We start from the raw sequence: 21,064 nt of genomic DNA on the forward strand, positions 1-21,064 counted from the left end.
CCAAGTGTGTTTCTTCTAAGGAGCCTCCAGCCCAGCAAGCACACAATGTGTCCAGTGCTGCTATTCCTGGAGCATCCCAGTGCTGAACTGAGCCAGCTGCAGATGCCCCAGGCTGCCTGACAAGCCCATGCACCACCTGTCAGAGCACCTAACTGATGTAATATTTGGGCACCACAACTGCTCAGAGCAAACCAAACTCTTCAGTAAAATCAGAGCTGCAAAGCCCTGATAGATACACACAGATAAAAAGCATATACAAATACAAGGATTTATCTCATAAAAAAATCAGCAATATACTACAATCCTCTCCAGACATCATCATCTCCAAGATCTAGGCATTTTAACCAAAAGAGTTTGGCAAATATTTTTTTTCCCTTTTCTTTTCTGAAGTAGATATCCACATTTAGGATAAACGTCCTCTCCAGTTTAGGCACCTGGTTTGTATACAAAGCATCTTCTTAACCTGCTGCACCCTAGAGTTGTGTTCATGTTGCCTTGGCATTGCAGCTGTGTCATGCTGCATCACAGCTCTCCACATACTTCCCCACATCTATCAGTGGGGAAAAAAAAGGCATCTATCAAGTATGCTTTCCCTGGTGAAGTTTCAGAACTAGACTGAACAAACTGGTCTCCCCCTCCTTCTGTGGAAGTGCTTGGCACAGGATCATTTTTAATTTGCACATGGTGTAAAATGCACATGATTCCCCCACTAGCTTCTTTGGTACACCTCTGTCCTGTGCATGCTATTTCCTCTGATGCTGAAACTACCAAAGCTGCTTCATCTTCCCAAGTGCAGATTGTCCAAAAAAATCACATCATTCAGTGCTTTCCACCACCACACAAGTGCACACAAAAAAGTCAACACATTGTTCTCCTCCTAACAGTTTCCTCTGCTCCATAACTTGGACAAACCACTTTTGCCACTATCCTGTTCAGGCAGAGAATTTTTCCTTGAATTCTCATGTAAATGGCTTAGAAGGGCCATCTGCTGAAAACACACACCTTCATTTATGTGGAAGAGCAGCAGGGGTTTCTGGCATTCAGAGAACAAACCGATGTCATGTTTGATAAATGCTCTAAGTCTCTCAGCCTCTAATCAAAGACTTCTCAGGTTTACACTTTTCCTGCTCATGTTCTCATGCTGGTGCAATTACCTATGCTCAAGCTATGAGTAGATACCACAGTGGTAAGAACATCCATGTCTCTCACTGGCATTTCTGGTACAGCTGAACCTAGAAGGACACCTCAAAACAGCATTGGCTTCGAGACTCACATACCAAAGATTATTTTTCCCCCTCCAAGAGTAAGATAAAAATCAATAAATCATCTAATAATCCCCTCTTAAAAATATTCCTTACATAAGGGTAATTACAGATTGCAAAATATGGATTGCAAGAAAAATATCTTTCAGCAGACACTGTTTCTTTCCATGAGGTTTGGAATTACAAATTTTAATTTGCTACTCGAAGATGAGAGATTTATGCTCAGGAATCCCATAATTTCTTTTGTGTTCTTCAAATAATTTCCTTAGTTTCTGTAGATACAGTGCATGTAGCTGGTCGATCTCCTCAGTGGTGGGGTTCACGTTCCGTTTCACAGGGATGGGGCTTCCCACTGCAAATCAAACACAGCAGCAGCATTAGCTTCACTGACATCACTTTTTAAGTAGAGTTGGTGTCCCTCCTGTAACAGCTCCACCACAGCTCCCAGTGACATGGCAGAATCACAGCACAATTCTCTTGCCCTGGGCCTGATCCTGCCTTTCACAAACCTGAGTCCTGCATTGGGTTTTCCATTTTCTTTTGCTCAAGCTCAGGTAAAGTGAATTAAAAACCTCACCCTCTTTTGCTTCAGTTTGGCAGCAAAAGAGTAAGGAGAAGGGGGTTAAGCTCTAAATTGAAGGTGCAGTTTACACTTCAAGCTACAATCCCATGGGTTATGTGCTGCCCACAAATTCAAAATAGTATTACAAAGAATGTTCTATCTCACTGTCTTCTGTTCTGATCAGAACACTAAAGCTATCCCATGTGAGGGACATCGCTAAGAGGACAGTGGTGCCCTCAACCACACAGTCACATGAACAGGGCTGAAGGAAATACAGTTATTTTCCAGTTTGTTCATAACTGATATCACTGCACCAGAAATGCTGTTGGCAACCTCAGCCTAAGGAGTGGTAGCACATCAAACCCCAAACCCTGAAAGGTGTCTCTGAATCATCCATGGTCCACAAAAACCAGTGCAACCAAAATGTTCTCCAGGCACTGTGAAAAGCCTCCTACCTGCTCCATCGGAGCGAGAGCAAGTGGGAGCATGGGAGGTACCTCCATGGAAGTGCAGAGAGCAGCCTCCTCCTGCACAAAAAGCTACAGCTAAGAAGCCTGTGATATGCTAAAAGAAGCTTCCCATGATCTCAGTCTTCCCTGTGTTGTTCAATCACTACAGATTTTGACAGTTGTTCTTGCACTGGAGGCACTGAGACCTTAGCAGACCCGACCAGAATTACAGAGGAAGTCTGTAGAAAAACAGTTGAAAGCACTCCCAGAAGCTTCTACAGAGGCACCTGAAAATCACTTTCAACAGATGCTGCCACTTCAAATTGGATGGTGTTGACTAAAGGGAAGGGAAGCCCAGCCAGAACCACAAAGAGGCTGAGTCTGCATTTTCCTGCTGCATGCAGCTTTGGCTGTCAGCAGCTCTCAGGCCCTACATGGTGCTGAAATTCAGACCTTACACAGCTGGGGGTGGAACCCAGCCCGGGATTGAGCAATGCCTTAGTGGGTGTGAAATCAATATACATAAAATACAGGATTTCTAGAAGCAGCAAATGAACCCCAAGCTCTTCTCCTAGGAGGGGACATTTCTTGTGGGATTGGAAACCACTCATCTCTTTAATTATATGTGCAGCTTTAAGGAACCTGCTTAAATATTTTAGAGTTGTTTCTATTTCTGAAAAGCAGTAATGCTTTTCAGGAAAAGCAAAAGCAATTCATTCATCATTCCCAAAATACTCAGACTTCACAGACCTTAGTTTAGCTGAACGGCCTTAGGATCCAAAGTTTCTGAACCAGCAGCAAACTCGCCCATACTTGGCCACGTTGCCAACAGCTCCTTGGCTCGGGTGGAGCTCACTGCGACCCTGCAGCTCTCAGGAGCTGAGCCAATGCTTTCAAACCCATGTTGAGCCATACCAAGAATGCACCCTGTCCCTGCCCCCTCCAAGGGACACAGTGATTGTTCTCAGACGTGAGGAGACAGAGACACAAAAGCTAAAGGATTTCATGAGACCCCACAAGTTCTGTTTCAAGACTCTGGTCTTGCTGATTTGCAGCCCTCCTGTGCTCTTGCCATGGACCACCTCTGCCCTTGCAGAAAATATTACAATGATGAAGATTTGCCTCAAAGAATAAGACATTTTAAGCTTCAGAACAGTCTCAGTGTCATCAGTCCAAGGAAAAAACTATTTCAAACCTCACATATCTGTTTTAGGTGCACAGTAATCACTTCTTTCTGTTAGAATAGACTTATAAATGTACATAGATATTAGCAGCACACTGATGCATTTCTAAACATCTGCAAAAGCAGTAGAAAAGGAACAGGGAACTTACCAACAGTATTAATAGGCTGTCTGTAAGGTATTAAGCCAAAACTATACTGAAATACTCCTCTAGCATAAAATAATGGTAAAGCAAAGCCCATGATCTTTTGCAGCTTCTCCTGTACATTTCTGAGCCATGAACCTTTGGGGTTTGCAACTTGCTTGAATAGTTCATTTTCACCAAAGGAAAACACTGGGACCAGATGAGCCCTGGAAAACAAAGAGCACACTGAGCATCCACATGTGAGTCTGTGCTCCCACTGTGATTCACAACAGCAGCATGGGAACAGTTTCACAGTGACCAGCACGGAAAGCTGCAGCAGCTTTAGATTTCACCAGCAACAGGCATTCAAACTCTTCTGATGTGCAGCTGCTTTTTGGCTGGTTTGAGTTTAATAAACATATGTGATTGGCATACAACTAGCTTTGGGCAGTATTAGTTGGTTGGTACCTACTGCAACCCGTTATGATTGTTCATAGTCATAAAAAGAAAGAACTGTATATATCATAATTATAAGTAGGATTTTATCCACCCCTATTTCAGCAAGTCCACCCTTATTTCACTGCATTTTCTCCCTTGGCAAGCAAAGAAGCCTCACTGCTAACCTTATACTGCTCCCAGCTGGGTGGCATCAAAACCAGCTCTTGGCTTTCCTCTGCCTTTTGACCAGAGCAATGTATGCCCTTGTTTTCAGCACAAAAACCATGATAACAACCAGACATCCTTACAGACATGAGCACAATGCCAAATTCCTCCTCTGCTGTCCAATTCCCAGTGAAATCCTTCTTCCTCCAGACTTCTTCGAAAACACTAGTCTTAATCCCCAATTACCAGAGGTCAAACCCTACCCACAGAAATTACATGAACTCACTTTGGCTCCTGCACAGCCTAATGAATTCTCATTCAGTTCATGAATTGGCTTGGGAGGAAAAGCCCTGACTAGCTCCTGGACAAACTGCTTGGGTAGATGGAACCAGTGCAGTTGTCTCCAGCAAGTAAACCCACCATGATATTTAAAACTTTGACCACAGTCTGCCTTTTGATTCATGCTCAGTTTCATTAAATAGTATTCCACAGAGTTTAAAGACAAAAAAAGCAGGGTAATGCTAAGCAGTCTCTGAAGGATTCAGAGATGTCTTATTTGTTTTACTTTAGTCTTAGCTTCTATATCTTAGCTCCATTCAGCCCATGCTATCTTTGAGAAAAAAACTGCTGTAAAATAGCAATATTGCTATAATATTGTCAGAGTGAATTTCTGTAGAGCTCTGAATGCCTGAGGAGGAAGAACTGAGGACAGAGCTGGCTGGAAAATACTGTAGACAATCAAAACCAATCTGTATGGAAAAAAACACCTGCTTCTACAGCTTCTTTAGCCTGAGGGCTACCAAAGACTATGATTCTCACATACTACTCTGACTAGTGTCTGCTCAAAGGTTCCTCCTCCAGTGGTGCACATATCACTCAGCCACCTGTAAAGGAAAGATCATAAAGCCTGGTGCCTACTATGGCTGTGTAAACACTCCACTTTTTACTACAACACTAAGACAAACAGGAACATCTTGTGGCGCAAGAGCACCCTGACACTGTGGGATTTGTTTTAATCTGGTGAAGGCTTTTGCAAGATGCTATGTAGGAGGCTGAGACAGAGCAATAAGTAACTTGTGATTGTGAAACTAAAGATAAGTTAGCTGATTCATCAATTGTTTCATGTCTTTACGATTTCTTCACTTCGTATCAGGTATTTGTACTACCTTGGACCAAAATGTCTTTTGCAGAAGTGCAGAGGACTTTTGCTGACATATTCAGAACACATTTGACAGGTTCCTAGCTGAGGAACACAACTTCTCTGTGCTGGCAGCACAGAAGCCAGGGCCACAGAACACAACTCTCTGCACTGCCCCTTCCTCTCTTGGTATTTGATGCTGCAGACCATGAGCACCAGAAACAAGTGCAGGCACTGATGGCAGGTGGTTCTTCTCATCTGCGTCCCACAAGCCTCCATTACTCTTTCATTTCCATACAAGTTGCAAGTTTTCTTCACATTTTGTTAATTGTTAGCATTCAAATGTTAAAACCAGAAGCAATTACTGGGTGCAGAGTCTTTGGGCAAGAGCTCGTGCTAGAGCCACACTGTCCCACAGCTCTGCAGCAGAGAGATGAAGTCAGGATTCCTATGCTTCATATAGAAGCAGTTTTTCTTGACAGTACTCAGAACCAGAATGACTTGTAGCCTGATGGTTACAGCGACCACATGAGGTGTAGGCTTCAGCCACTCGGTCAGAGAAAGGCATTGTCACCCAGTGGAGGCCTCTAGACAGCTAAGACCCTCTTAGAAAGAGAAGTACCAGCATTGGAAATGAAGGACTTCATAAGGGAAGTAGCCATTCCTGTGTTTTGTAAGTGACCTGGTCTTGTTGCATGTTGGAGATGCTTTTGAAATCAAGGTCATGAGAGGCACAGGTGTATCTGGTTTCTTAATCCTAATCAATTTAGATAAGACAATAACCACCAACCTCTGTGATCTGACAGACCAGACACTTGCTCAAACAAACAAAGCAAAAAAAAAGCACCTAAGTATTTATCTAAGCTTTATGGTTAAAAGAAATAAAAGCTACTGAGAGTGTTTAGGATCCCACCAGCAGTTGTTTAGGATCCAACCTGCAGTTGAGCAGAAATTGATTAAAGACTCATTTAGGCACTAACATCCTCATTCAAATACATATGAGGTATTTTGGGGTACGAATTAGACTACAGTGTTACTTTCTATTTGCAAACAAGTCCTTTATGAGACTCCTAGGGATGTGTATAACAAACCCTCTTGGAATTTTGACACATAATAGTTTTTAGAACCAAATGGACCTTAGCATCCTGTGTGAAAACAGAGAGCTCTCCTTTGAGACCTCCTTTGTCCAGTTAATAGCTTAAAAATCTTCCTTTCCCATTGCTTCACACGTCAATATATGATCCCGGGAGCTGTTCAGAAAGCTTAGCAGGACCAAGTCACTGGTTCCAATATTTCTGACATACAAGCCATCTAGACCAATCTGGAGCAAACACAATAGCTTATATATACTATGTAAATCGCTCCAAAGATATTAATACTATCTCTGTTTGGTCACACACCGATGGCTGCTTGAGAGTAAAAAGTAAGCTGGTTTTTCTTGAGCTTTTCACCAAAAAATCCCAGAAAGTGACTTTTGCAAATAACAGTCTCGAGAATAATGGTGAAAACAAATCTTCTAGACCAAAATTGTCAGTGATTTAATAAAACAGGGCCTGGCTTTTTAATTGTGAGTTCGCTTAAATCTTAATACAGCTTCAATTTGCAGAACAGAAAACAGAATGTCTGCTCTACTCAGCAAAATCAGCCAAGATTTACTAATATTGTTTCATAATTCTTGCTCTTTGCTAGTGCAAGAAACAACTGAAACAAACCACCAAGATATGCTAATAACACCTACTGCTTACAAATTATGAAAGTCAAAGGGAGTTTTCAACACTCCCAGATGGGATCTAGGTGGACAGACTGGCTCCCCTGCCAGATATCTACCTGTTCTTAGACAAGTAACTCTTTCAAATTCTCTAAGGTTATATAATATGAACTATCTTTAAGAATCGATCTGTTTTCAAAGCATGCTTACTACAGCAGCCCAGATGGGAAACCTACCCATGTCTCAGGGCCATTTTAATAAAGCCCTTCCTCTTGAGGATGTTCAAGGTTAGACTCCCAGGATGTGCATTCAGGGATTCCTCTGCTCCTCCGATCACAATGATGGATGCATGGCCACCTCCTTCGTTATTCAGCACGTATGAGACGCTCTCCTTGGATACAGAAACCATTCCTGCAGGAGAAAACATTTTTAGAGTGACTGTTGGATCTTCATGTACAAGTACAATGGAATTTAAGAAGCACTTTTAATTATCTAAATGATGTTTCAAAATGATAACAGCACAGTTCAAAGAGTTCAAAGATTTGGGTTCAACCTGCTCGCTCTGCATTGGATTTGGTCTTAGGCAAGTCCTTTGGTTTCACACTGATGAGCTAAATGCTGTTGCCTATTGCAAGAGTTTTGAGATCTTCAGAGTGTGCTCTTCTGCCAACTTAACTCCCCCTCAGAGAGACTCTGTGCCTGAGAACAGAAGGGTTGAATGGCAGCAGATACTGTTGGGAGGCACCAGCTAAAGCCATACAGCATGTGCCTATAAACACAGGCACAGAGAGGTTAACAGCATGAATAGAGGCCTTGTTACCTCAGACACAGAGGTACAGTGCCAAGCTGATCCTCTACATTCTTTTCAAAGCTATAAAGCAGCAGCTCCATTTCAGGCAATGGAATGACAGCACCAGAAGAAGCAGAAAGGGCTTACTTGTGCCATTCCCAAAAAACTGCAGCAGCTCATTCTCTACTAATCAGGCCCTGGCACTCATCAACCTATTTAGGTTAAACTAGCAGACTATATGAAGCTTTCCTGGTACTCCTGCTGATCCTGGTATTTCTGATCAGAGGCACACTGCTGTACAAGCTTTTGTCATTGATTTAGATCTTGCTCTGGACTTGGTGCTTCGAAAAATCTCTTTCTAACAGATATGCACCTAACCCTTCCGGAGTTCCTTTGTGCCTTAAGTTTTACTTCAAAGCCTCATAGTGGTCCCATTTACCCAGAAGCCATGTCTAATTACACTGTGTTGAATTAATCTAATCTAGATGACAATTTAAGGATCAAGTCTTGCTTGTGTTGGTGGTAGTTTTACAGGGCTGGTAGGAAAATGTACTGGTTTGGATGTCCTGTTACCTGCTTGGGTTGGTTGTTTTTTCTTCCTATTAGGGACATGAAAATGAGGAGTATAAAAATTTCTCAAGAAAGGGAATATGATTGTCATCTAGTTTTGAGCAGTGGCCAGCAAGAGGAATAGCTTGCTACTGGAGCAAGTTCAGACCTCAGTAAAAAACTACTTCCATTTGCCAGATATGCCTTCACAGTCACTGTTACTCTGAAAAATGCAGCTGACCTAGACTCACAAATAATTCAAGTGATGCTCGCTCACCTGTCAGCATACATTTTCCCTGGAGAAGAAAGCAAGAGCCACTGTCTTTCCCCAGGACAAATTCATCTCCCTGCTGAAGCTGAGAAGTCAGCCAGTGTGCAAGGCACTGTTCTCTGCTCACTCACACCACAGCTCAGGAGTTCTGCAACTTCTCTGCCCAATGCAACGACAACTGCAGCCTGGCAGGTCTTGGAGACAGGGAGAAAATGAAACCATGTGCTAGGAGCTGTCAGTTCACAGAAGATTTTGCAAGGGTTTTATGATAACCTGTATTATACTGAAGGTCCCCTCTGGTTTATCAGCTACATACCTGTGAAAACCAACCTCCAATGCTGACTATTCTTTAGCATGTTTTTTTTTACTGCAGTTATTTCTCATCCTGCAGGTCAATATTTGTTCATGAGGGTTGAAGATGCCAAAAATGTGTAAAGCTGACTTCCAGGCTAGGTAATATTTAAAACTGTCATCTTCTACCACTGTCAATCCCTTCACTTTGCAAGCCTCAAAGAATCACTTCAGAAATAATATTTGCTTGGAAAGGCATTCCCTGGTGTTGAAGGATATACAGACATGCAATTCTGGCATTGATCTGAACAACACTCTAGGCAGGCTTCTATGAATGGAGCAGTGCAGCAGCTTACCTAAGACCACAGCATGTGTTGCAGTCAGGAATAAAGCTCAATCTCTGTCTCCCAAACCTGTGCACCAGAGCATACTTACTCAAATGAGTGAATGTAAGTAAAATAACCCCAGTATTAACCCACTGTGGGGGAACACTAGTCCTGATTTCGGTATTCATTCTTCTGTTCCCCAAAGTTTATCACTTTTTATCTTTTATTGCTGCAGTACCAGTCATGGATATCACCTCTTTATGACAAGTGCTACTCAGAGCAAAGCAAAAAAGGTACCTGTCTTGGGTTTACATTTCAATTGAAACAACACAAATTTGCAATAGTGGACTTCAGTCAGAGGCAGTTAATTAAATTCTGAGTAGAAAGATATTTGTAATGAGTAAGACTTTAAGCCCTTCAGGTAAGAGATTACCCTGAATTTGTTTTACAAGTGCCTGCTCAATGACTAAATAAGGTTATAAATTATGCTATTCTTTTATACACCTGGTACTCAGTACTGCTGTCTCATAGTTCAAAGAAAAACCAGCAATATTTTTCAGAAAGAAAAACAAGCTTAGTGACATAGTTTAACAAAACTATTAAGAAAACCTTGCAAATTGTTTTGCTCCAACAGTTCATCATAAAAGAGGTTTAATTCAGCACTAACACCAATTCTTCTCAAGTGAAATTACTTACCACTCATAGACACAGCAATAGAAACTACATTTGAAGCAGAAGTTGCAATACAGAGCAACAACTCAGACAATCTGCTTTTACCTACCAGCACTCATTATGTATTCTCTGAAGAAGGGACAGCCAAACCAGAAGGGTGTGATATGAAGATATGGAGTAAGCCCAGGAAATAAGTTTTTGAAACTTGGACCGGTGCAAAAGTTTCCGAAGGCTCCAGCTACCAGGACGCCATGAGGGTGAAAGCCAAGTAAGTAGTTGTGATTTGGGTTCAGCTCTGAAGTTTTTATAAGCTGAAAAATAGTCAGTGGAGAACATTATAATATTTATCTCAGAAGGATTCTCAAAAATACAGCTATGGAGATTACACATTATAGAATCATAGAATCATAGAATCAACCAGGTTGGAAAAGACCTCCAAGATCATCAAGTCCAACCCTACTGCGGTTACCAGACAATGGCACTAAGTGCCACAATCAGTCTCATCTTCAAAACCTCCAGGGATGGTGAATCCACCACCTCCCTGGGCAGCACATTGCAATGCCTGATCACTCTCTCTGTAAAAAAATCTCTTCCTAATATCTAACCTAAAGGTCCCTTGGCAGAGCTTAGCTTGAGTCCCTCTTGTCCTAATTAGCAGGACACAGAACCAAAACAATCTATTTCCTTCTGAGTGCTTTTAAACTATTATCCCATTGTAATGTAAAATTGTTCTGTTTTACAGAATAACAAAGTTTAAATAGATGTGTCTCAAGACATCATGTCTAGCATTTACTGTGCTGAGCCACTATCTTGTGAACCAACAGTCCAAGCAGAAAATCAGGCCCTGTCCCTTTTTGTCACTAAATCTCAGATTTCCCATGTTTTAAAAAGAGTTAAGCTCACTCTGGAGTAAGGATTAGAATTTTACCTAAGATGAGTCTCTGACATTTGTCCCTGCTCATGGCTACTCAAGCTGTCTCTGTCCCAGTGTTTACTGTTCTGTGAGAATCCTTTTACTCACCTGAATGGGAAAGTATTCCCTGAAGTACTTCCAAACAGTCCAACTTCTGACCCACTGGGACCGTCTGCCCCCAGCACATGGTGTTTTCCAGTCAAAGTAGAGCCACGGCAGGTACAAAACAGCAAGGAACCAGAAGTTGCTCAGGATCAGGATCACAAACAATCCACAGCAACACTCTGCTACAAGAGACCAAAAGGGAAACCACAGCAAATATTAGTCACACCTGTCTCCTTTTAGGACTCTGAATGCCCAGCTCTGGCATTTTTATTATGGATGTTACTCAAAACAAAGACAAATTGAACTCAGCTTAGTCCACATTGTGTTGTTACACTGAGGGTGAAACACCTCAAGGGTTTATTTCTCCCTCTACTACGTAACTGGACAGTTGGTAACTAATGTCTGGTAGACAGCAACTGGTTTACCTAACGCAGAATAAAAGGACACAGCAAGAGCTAACAAGGATGCAATGCCCCAAGGAGCATGAAGATGAAAGGAAAGCTGGGGAAGGAAAGAAGGGAAAGGGAGCCACAGCAACATCTCTTTTCTAATGAGAGCAGTGTTGGGCAATGATTTGCCCATTCTGTTTCTCAGCTTCTCTACCTATAACATGGGGATGGAGTTCTAGTCCCAAACAAAAGAGCTGTCCCTGGCCAGGGAGATGTACTAGACAAGACCAAAGCATTAAGAGGTTCCACTTCAGCCCCTAAACATGTCACTGTAGTTGGAAGTTCACCACTGCTATGGGAACACAACAGCAGTTTGAAGTCCTGATACTTTCAAGCCCAGTTTAGTAGGAATTGTAACATCCTGCTATAGTAATGAGACATAAGAATTGTATTATATACAATTCAAAGAGCCAGAAAAAGTTCTTTGATTAAATACAATGTGTTACTTTAGAGCTCAACCCTTAAATAATTACTCAGGGAAACTGCACATGAAACTGCTGATTCCCAGGTTTGCAAGGGAGTCAGGGCTTTAGCATCATATATTTATACAATGGCAAGCAAAACAGGGCCCAGTCCTCACTGGAAGACTCAGCTGGCAGAGTTGCAGGAAACAGGCATTTTTCAGTGATATTTTACAAAGCAGAAGTAGTACTTTATGTCTCACAATTGATTGGTTTTCATCAGGGCAATGTTCTGTTATGTCCTAGAAGATTTACACCAGTGAAACATAATGAGTTAAATACATCAGTAAATAGAGTGGGGAAAATACCCAAGCAAAATCAAACCAGAAACAAAACAATATAAGTACTTCAGGCAGTAACTTGGCTAACACATTGTAATAGCACCAGAACTGAAAACTCTGAAATAAGCAGATGGGCCAACGGTGAAAACCAATCATCCTACTTCAGATCACCTTTATTCAAGAGAGATTATTTGGGTGTTCCCTGCTGCTGAAATTCAGAGCTTAGCTTGGCCTGCAGGCACTTGTGTCTCCTCCAACCTGAATACTTACTTTTTCTGAACTTCAGCCAACTTGTGCCTGGTTTGATTGTGCCTTCAGAACAGAAATGGATATATTGCCATGGGGTAACAGAACTATTGTAGAATTCAGAAGCAGACAGAGAAAGCAAAGCTGCTGGTTAGACTGAGTAGGAAAGAAAGAGATGAACATTCCCATTTCTAGCAGGAACATGAGCAGAAAAATAAGGAATTGCATTTGCTCTGAGCAAGAGATAAGGAAACAAATATAAACAAAACCAGGTGCAGGATCAAATCTACCATTTAGATGGATACTGCATTTTTCAGTACAGAAGTTCACTGCTTCCTGCTCAAACAAGCAATCCTGGTCTTGCACAGAAAAGCCCTTCAGTAAGAGCTCTTGAAAAAAACCCAACAAACAGCTAACTAGGCCCACAGATCTCCAAAGTCAATGTGGAAAACTCATGAGAGCTGCAACAAGTTCTAAGGAACATCATTAATGCAGGACAAGTAACACAGGGGAAAGACAATGCTCAATTCCACTGCTCCAGATGGAGAACTCACTGGGAATCCCACAGCAGCATCTCTTCAAAATAGGGCATAGAAATCTTCTGAGGAAAAGTACATTACCTGTACTTCAAAGAAGAGATCCTGAAACTATAGAAATTTCTAGGAATGCTAATCTGGACAGGATGTCAAGGTTCATGGTCTAAGTTTGAATAAGTATGAGAAGTTTTAATTACCACAAATCAATTAGTTTCACATTGTAATGCAAAAATTGCTAAGTATTTATATTTTCTACCCTTCCTTTCAGAAGCACATTGGCTCAGTGCAGAATCACATGACTTTTTACTATCAGTTTCTACCCAAATAGCTGAAAGGTGCTTTGGATCAAAGCATCCTTGCTGTGAGAGCTAATTAAATCAGCAGTGAGAAGGCCCAGATAGCAGCATTTGATACTATGCAGACAAACATAGGTAAGATCAACAAGCCTTGTGCTTCAGCTGAAACACAATCCTGAGTACATGCAAGGCATGGGGAGATAAGTGTGCTGGTAGCACTTCCTAAGGGGAGCTCAGTATCTTGTAGGACAAAGTTGATTACTGCATTCCCAATGAGATATACAAGGCGAATTCCTTTTGCCTTACCTCCTAATTATTTCAATGCATTAACAGTCTGCAAAATGAGTTAAACACTGATGACTCAAAACCAATGAGCCTATAAACACAAACTTTGTGTTTTCCCCTTCAGACAAGACAGTGAGTAAATAAGGACAACCACTTCACCTAAATTCATCAACAAATTCCAGGCAAAAGGTGAACAACTTGAAATTTGTCACTCTACTATGTCATCGTGTTCTTGGATGCAGTTCCAGTATTGCTGTAAGCATAATTTTTTTGCTTGAACTTGAATTACAGCTTTGAAACATATCTCTGTGGTGTATTGGAGCAGTGGGGGAAAAAGAAATTAAGGAGATTAAAAGACATATCACTGCCATGGAACTCAGAACATTAGGTTTGCCAGTCAATGCTGCCGAGTCCCTTTTCCTCCATTTCCCCATTTACACCATGTGGATGCTCATCTGTTGCTATAAATGAATGAAAATTGCTATATACAGTATTAGTTAGCAGCACTGGCAGCTGAGCTGCCCAGTGACGTTCAAACATCTGATGCTTTGCTCATTAAACAGGCTCTGAGTTTGCAGCTGTGGGCACCAAGTTCATAAAATAGTTCAATACCACAAAGAAAGGAAGTAGGAAAACAGCACATCGAGTGAGGAAATACAGGTGATGCCTGGCAATTGGAGCTTCAGTTAGTCAAGAGTCAGAAATATGTTGGTAATATCTATTGCAAGGGCCACCAAATGTAAGATTGTCCACTAGAAGAAAAACCTCCAGTTACACTCAGAGCAGTCACATGGCTCTGAACTAAGAGCCAGTCCCTGCCATTTCCCACATGCCATTAACAAAGTCTTCTCCAAACCCATTGTGCTGCTGTGTCTCAAATGAGCTGGAGACTCAAAGTTCAGCAATTTGAACTTCATCCCACCAGGGAGATGATAAACAAAACATCTTTATTCCCTCTGGGCTTTAGGAGTACATGTGCCTACCAATACACAAAGCAAAGTGAAAAGCTCATTTCTTACATCTGTGGACACAAGGATTGAGAAAAAAAAAACAAACCAAAACCCAAAAAGAAAGATGGCATATTCTTCAACAACCATGCTGCTGCACCTACAACAGGACAGTGCTTTCCTCACCTCTGGTTTTCAGAGCAGCAATGTCTCTGAGCTGGGTTTGGAACAGAACATAGGAGGGATCACACAAGGACAATTGCACAGTGTTTTTCATCCCTAATAAACACTTGCTCCTCTTTATTTTCCCTCAAGGTACCACTGATAAGTTGATTTTGGCATTAAAAAAAAGGTCTTTTCTATGCTTAATGGCTTCTTGCATGCACAAAAAAAATTAAATACCAAACCCAATTAAATCATCCTTACTTTCTGAAAATACTTCCTAAATTATTTATAAATCATTTAAAAAGTGATAGAAATTTAAATGAAATAACACATACAGCAAATGGACTCCAAAAGTCCCACCAAAGTAAGACCTGAGACAACAAGCAACACCTGAGAGGAGGCAACAGTGAGTTCAGGCCTCTGCAGAGAACTGCTCTGCAGCTTTTACATAGAAAGTTTCTCTTTTTTAGAATGGAGTCAAAATGTTAGCACTATCCTGTTTAAAGCCTACAAGTCTGTGCAATTTTGTCAATATACAGATTTCCACTAGGAGCACAGGAATTTGCTGTCAGTTTTTAAGCACAGCAGATATGGACTCCTCAGCAAGGAAAAAGCTAGGAATGTATATAAACTAACTACACTGGAAAATTGTTGAAGTTCACAGGAATTTGGTAGCCATCTCCAGGACTGAGGTGGTCAGGTGGCCAGCAGTTGTTGAATATGTATCAGTCTCCTGTAGTGGAGGGTCTTTGTCAGGTTACTGGTTAGAACTGGGAGCCCCAGTCACAAGGATGTTTGAGCATTCCTACCAAGGAGCTGTATCTCAACAGTGCTATGGTAACAAATACAAACCCTCAGATGCCAAGGTTTGGAGGCTTGTTTAAGCTGAAATTTGGTTCCAGTTCCCAAGACCTTCCACTGGCAAATACTGATAAGCTACAGAGAGAGAGCATTAGGCACTACTGACTTGTTTACAGAGTGGTCTGGATACCGTAAGTCCCTGAATTACTAATTACCAAATCTGGAGACAACATGCCAAATTTAGTCTACATATTTCCCATTTCTTTTGTTTCTCCTTAGGCATCCACTGTCAGTTATGTTCACATACAGGGTGCCAAGCCCAAGTCTCTGGCCTGATGTATCACACACATTTTCTCTTCTTGTTCTTGAGGGATACGAACAAATATATATAGATACATAGTTAAATTCCCTCCCTAAGACATAGGTAACAGAGGCAGCATTCCTAGAAATACTAGTCAGTCAAACATCACTAAGTACCCTGTTATTCTCTGTGATCACACTTCAGTCCCTGCCCATGAGCCAGCAACAAGCTTTGTGGATAGATGAGTATGGACTGACAAAAACAAGTAGTAGTATCAGCCAGGTTGCTAGAAAGGCCTACGTAGTGTAGCTGAATTTTCACAGGTAACAAAAGAGGTTGTTTTAAAAAAGGCTTTGAAGAACAAGGAGACCATTTCAGTTAGCCAGCTACAGCTGAAGAATTAGATCAGCACCAGATAACAAACCATCGTGGCATGTTTGGGGAAAAGGTCATTACTTGTTTTAGCACATCACACTGACACCTGCTTTCCCAACACAGAATTCACTAATTATTCCAGCAGCAATATCTCCCTCTGTGGCAAATGTTTCATCATTTCTATTCTTTTGGAGAAGCCAGATCCACAACTCAAAACTGTCTCCAGCAAGTTCAACTAACAAACTCTTTCATCCTACATGCACAGAAGTTTAATCACTAGAGAACCGGATGCACTTTAATATACACCAATGTCTTCAGCATATTATTTTGTGGCCTCATGCATATTAAAGTATACCTTACGTTATATACTGATTTTGTATGATTAAGTATTTTGCAAATAAACACAGGAGTGTCCGCACAACAGTCACTTCCTAAATCCCCAGTGAGAAGACCAGAACCACAAAAGTGAGCCACAGATGCACCATTCTCCTCTACCACCACCTTGTCTCAAAGCAAACCCCTCTTATCCCTGTCACAGAGTTAAACTCTCATTTCCCTCTTTCACTGTCTGCCCCAAGACACCAACACTCCACACCAGTTCCCTAGTTCTGCATTTTATTTTGTGCACGCTCAAACTCCACTATCCCTTTTCACATCAGGTGCACAGAAGTTGGCAGAAGAGAAGCTCAACGACTCACCTTCTAACTTTATTTTCTCCAAAATGCTGCCATTTGGTTTGTGTACCTTGGACAGAAAGGAAAACCAAAGGCTAAAGCACCTGCAAAGCAGCACTTCAACCAAATCCCATTGAGCTCTCTTGGTTTAAATTGTTTTGCCTTTAAACAAACCCTCTGATCTGCCTCCTACCTAGGTACCGCTCACCTCCTGATACAAACTGAACCTCATAGAGAGATGTGCAGTACTGAGCACACAGCTCACACACCAGGGATAAATCACTGCTCAAATACTGTGTGAGAAACAGGAAACGTCCACCTGTTCCTAACAGGAGGATATCAGGCGTGATAAATGCAGCAAGGTTAATTCAAAGTTCTTAAGAAAAATATTTCCAGGCTTAAACCCAAAGATTTCATGCTAAACACCAGGGAGATTCACTGCATTCATCAACAACTTCCTTTGTGTACATGTACTGTGAAACCTAAACTACAAAAACGGGAGGGATGTAACCTCTTTGTTTGTTGGTCCAGCAGCACCCACAGGCTCGAAGATTTCATTTCTCCAGATGACTTTCTGCCTGGGGTTGGCTTGAACAGTGGCACGGAGTGACCAAGAACTAATAGCACACAGTTTCACAGACAGACATGGTGTGGGTGCTGCACAAGCTTGGAAAAAGGCCAGACCTGGCCCAGGACTGTCAGCCCATGGCCAAGACAATGAGCCTCTAATAACAATAATTACAGGCATAAAACTGTATCTATAAAAATTGCCTGGTTTAGCTTTTCTTCCAGAGTAGGTACTATGAAATTGCAAAACTTCACATATTTGCTGTTTCAGCAGTATGACACTAATGGCTTGACATTATGTTTCAGCCCAAAGCTATTTTGGATTTCTGCTTAATACGGTAAGAAATAGCACCATTTTAACATTTCCTGGCCTTCAGTTTTCATAGCTTTAGCTTTCTGGACTCCAGATTTAGAGCACCTTTCTTGCCATTTAAACCACTCCTCTTTTTCAAGGAGCTTATACCTAAACTTTTGTGGCCTGCTGCACTTAGAGAACGTAAGACAGGAAACCAGACAGCAGTTTTGGCCAGCACATGGTGGGAATCTGTTAATGAGCATTTCTCTCGTCTAATCCAGAAGCTCTTACACACATCAGAGTATTTCAGAACTTATTTTTGCTTCTGGTGTCATGCCCCTGGATAACAAACAGGCAAATCCCTGTTACCATGAAAACTTGTCTTTTCCCTTTGAGGGTGAACTTTGGCAGTTGCAACACAGAACAAGGAAGCACAGGAACTTACAGATGGAATTTTAAAGAGGTTCCCTTTGTATGTAATGAAATTCTGTGCACATCTGTCCAGCTTCTTTGAGGCAGAGGCATGTTTACTCTGCCTGTGCTGCACAGCAGAGGCAATGGATCTGTAGTGCAGACCCAGCCCAAGCTAGTATGCTGCATGAAGAAGCAGAGCTTGGTTTGGACTGTGCTGCTGCAGCTATTTGCTCAGTATTTGTTGACTGATTTGCTCTTTCTGCAAGTGGAGATGAGATTGAATCTTCAACAAGTATTGCATATCTGTATTTCAGGCCAACTTGTGAGCAGCAAGGGAACATACCCAGTCATCAGTTCCACGGGCTCAGAAAACTATGCATTACAACAAAGCAAGCCTGGAGAGCAAGGGCAAAGACCAACACAACATGCTTTTTACATTAAATTCAACTACTTTCAAGGATCTCAGCCAGGAAGATAAAACCAGCGCTTGATCTTCAGAGTCTTCTACCCAAGCCACATTATGAACTCCTAAGTTGTAATAGGCTCACATTCCCCTTACAGCTTATTCAGTGTGCCAAATCATGTTTTCACATGTCACTTCCCAGATCTAAAGGGTATCATTGACCAATTCAGCTTTTGTTGTTCAGGGCATTAATTTTTAGATTTATCTTACTTTATCCGCTAGTCCTATCATTCATTTCACTAAGCTGTGGCACCTGACCACATACCTGGATGGACAACTTTAGGAGCTAAGCCAGAGCCCCATTTATTCACTGCTCTAAACAGAACCCCTCAATAACATGATCATTAGTTATCATTGGGCGTTATCTGTTCATGTCTTCACACGCAGATATTTCACACAAGACAGAATCTATATAAGATCTTGCTTCGCATAAACTAGTTCCGGCCACATACCAATCTCCAAACAACTCTAAACCTCCAACCTGTTCTGTGATGAACTTACACAGTATTTCACATGTCCTGGGGCATCCCCTCCATGATTGGAAAGCGTCACTTTTGAATTCAAGAGCTTACTAACAAACTATTTCTATGTTTTGTTTGTTCAGCAAAGAAACCAACAACCAACCAAAAAAAAAGACTGAAAAATCCAGACATAGTGGCAAACCAGAACATCAGAAACCAACCCATTTTTTAGTACTTTAAGCCATTTAGGATTCAGCCACCTGAGTTTTCCTGCAGCTAAGTGAAATTCTGACTTCCCTGTGACTGAAAGTGTACTCCTATGAAATGACAAGGTTGCCTTGGATAGCTCAAGATAAACATCCCCATGTTATTATTCTGAAAAATCCAGACATAGTGGCAAACCAGAACATCAGAAACCAACCCATTTTTTAGTACTTTAAGCCATTTAGGATTCAGCCACCTGAGTTTTCCTGCAGCTAAGTGAAATTCTGACTTCCCTGTGACTGAAAGTGTACTCCTATGAAATGACAAGGTTGCCTTGGATAGCTCAAGATAAACATCCCCATGTTATTATTAGAATAAACTTGTTCACCAAAATTCAAGCATTCTTGCAAGCCAATTTTTTCATGATCATGTGCACTCACTATACTCAGTGTAACCAGCCATAAGAACATTTCCTTGTTGATTTTCCTTGACACTTATTCCCAGGCAGCACCAGCTGCAGAAGACAGCTGCCCATTTCTCCCACTGAACTACAGCAAGAGTGGATTTTCTGCAGCCTGATCACTTCTAGTAAGCACAGAAGGATGCACTTTGCTGTAGCAGCATTGTTACACTAGATGAAAAATTGGTTCATTCCACTGCCACTGAAGTTCCACTGCATTATGAGACTGGAATAACAGCATATGCCAAGATTTAATTTGATAACAGAAAATGAAAAATACAGGCTGTCTACAATGTAGCCACAAACATGAACTGTTTATAGTCTAACTACATAAAATGTAGAGGTAGCAAAACAGCCAAATGCTAAGGAGAAATTTGCTAAGATGCTTCATACCCACCATGCTTCCCCCACATACACAAATCTTTCATGTGTAGGCTACCAACCCAAAAAAAAAAAAAAACCAGCTGAAGGATAATATACGTGCATGATATACAAGAAAGATAACTGCACGTTCCTTTTTCTCTCTGTAAGCCCTAAAGCATAGACAATCATGAAGCATTTCCACATTTCCAGCAATGAGCAGGATGCTCTGTACCTCAGAAGAGACTACTCAATAACCACATCCCAATTTACAAAATCCATGGATTTAGTCTCAGAGTGTTAAGGGTTATCTTACCTTATCGAGTGACTCATTTCATAAGGTTCAAGTTAACATAACTACTCATGTGAATAAGATGTGCTGCTGTGAACAGGTGTTTAGTGAGAAGTGTCTATTAAGATATTAGGAACATTAATCATAGAGGAACAATCAGAGGGGAAAAAAAAGTTTGTCAAGTAGAACTGTTAGGAACACTTTTGTAAAGACCATTTTTCATAAATGTACAGAAGTGGCTGCATTTGAGCCAGTTCACTGACAATCCCTTTTTCATCACCTAGTTAAATGAGAATTTTATTGACCTACAGTATATAGTTATTTTATGAAATAACTAATGCAAACAGCATTAGTCATGTACCAGGCTCATGTTCAATAAAAAGTTGCTGTCAGAAACCTACTGCAGTAGATGTCTTAATGAGAAGAAAGTCACTAGCTTTTTAGGATCATATTTGAAAAACATAGAAATAGACCCAAAGAAGAGGAAAAGCTATGCAGAGCTTTCAGGAAAAAAAAGCACAATTCTCTTGCAGCTCCCCCCGGTCACCTCTGCACCCACGTGGAGCCACAGGCTGGTACAGAGCGATGCCCAAGAAAAAAAAAAAAAAAGCCAATTCTTGCCCATTCCTCTCTGGGGCAAACGCAAGAAAAAGGCTGTTACCCAGCAGGAGGAAGGAGAAGATCCACTGCAGCACAGCGACTGTCTGGATCCTCCTCTTTAGGGGAATGTTGATGGGGGCAAACTCGACCTTCATGCCGACGGTGGCAGAGCAGCACGGGGAAGCTC

General features: G+C 41.5%; 1 protein-coding gene across 1 annotated transcript; it reads right to left on the minus strand.

The window, feature by feature from the left end:
- Positions 1 to 1,418: 1,418 nt before the first annotated feature.
- MOGAT1 (monoacylglycerol O-acyltransferase 1) lies at positions 1,419 to 21,032 on the minus strand. Its single transcript, XM_009079336.1, has 6 exons — positions 20,939 to 21,032; positions 10,948 to 11,126; positions 10,036 to 10,237; positions 7,264 to 7,438; positions 3,606 to 3,805; positions 1,419 to 1,614 (listed from the first exon to the last, which is right to left on the minus strand). Exons 1-6 carry the CDS (start codon positions 21,030 to 21,032, stop codon positions 1,460 to 1,462), a joined length of 1,005 nt encoding a protein of 334 aa, XP_009077584.1. The 3' UTR covers positions 1,419 to 1,459.
- Positions 21,033 to 21,064: the final 32 nt, after the last annotated feature.

The sequence above is a fragment of the Acanthisitta chloris genome, unplaced genomic scaffold (genome assembly GCF_000695815.1).
Source record: "Acanthisitta chloris isolate BGI_N310 unplaced genomic scaffold, ASM69581v1 scaffold14367, whole genome shotgun sequence".
Taxonomy (NCBI): domain Eukaryota; kingdom Metazoa; phylum Chordata; class Aves; order Passeriformes; family Acanthisittidae; genus Acanthisitta; species Acanthisitta chloris.

Bases quoted from the DNA above. Each gene is read 5' to 3' on its own strand.
- MOGAT1 (XM_009079336.1), bottom strand. From the start codon at position 21,032: ATGAAGGTCGAGTTTGCCCCCATCAACATTCCCCTAAAGAGGAGGATC. The intron at 10,238-10,947 runs GTGAGTAAAAGG...ACTATTTTTCAG, and splicing joins GGGAATACTTTCCCATTCAG to CTTATAAAAACTTCAGAGCT. The intron at 1,615-3,605 runs GTAAGTTCCCTG...TTTGATTTGCAG, and splicing joins ACAGCCTATTAATACTGTTG to TGGGAAGCCCCATCCCTGTG.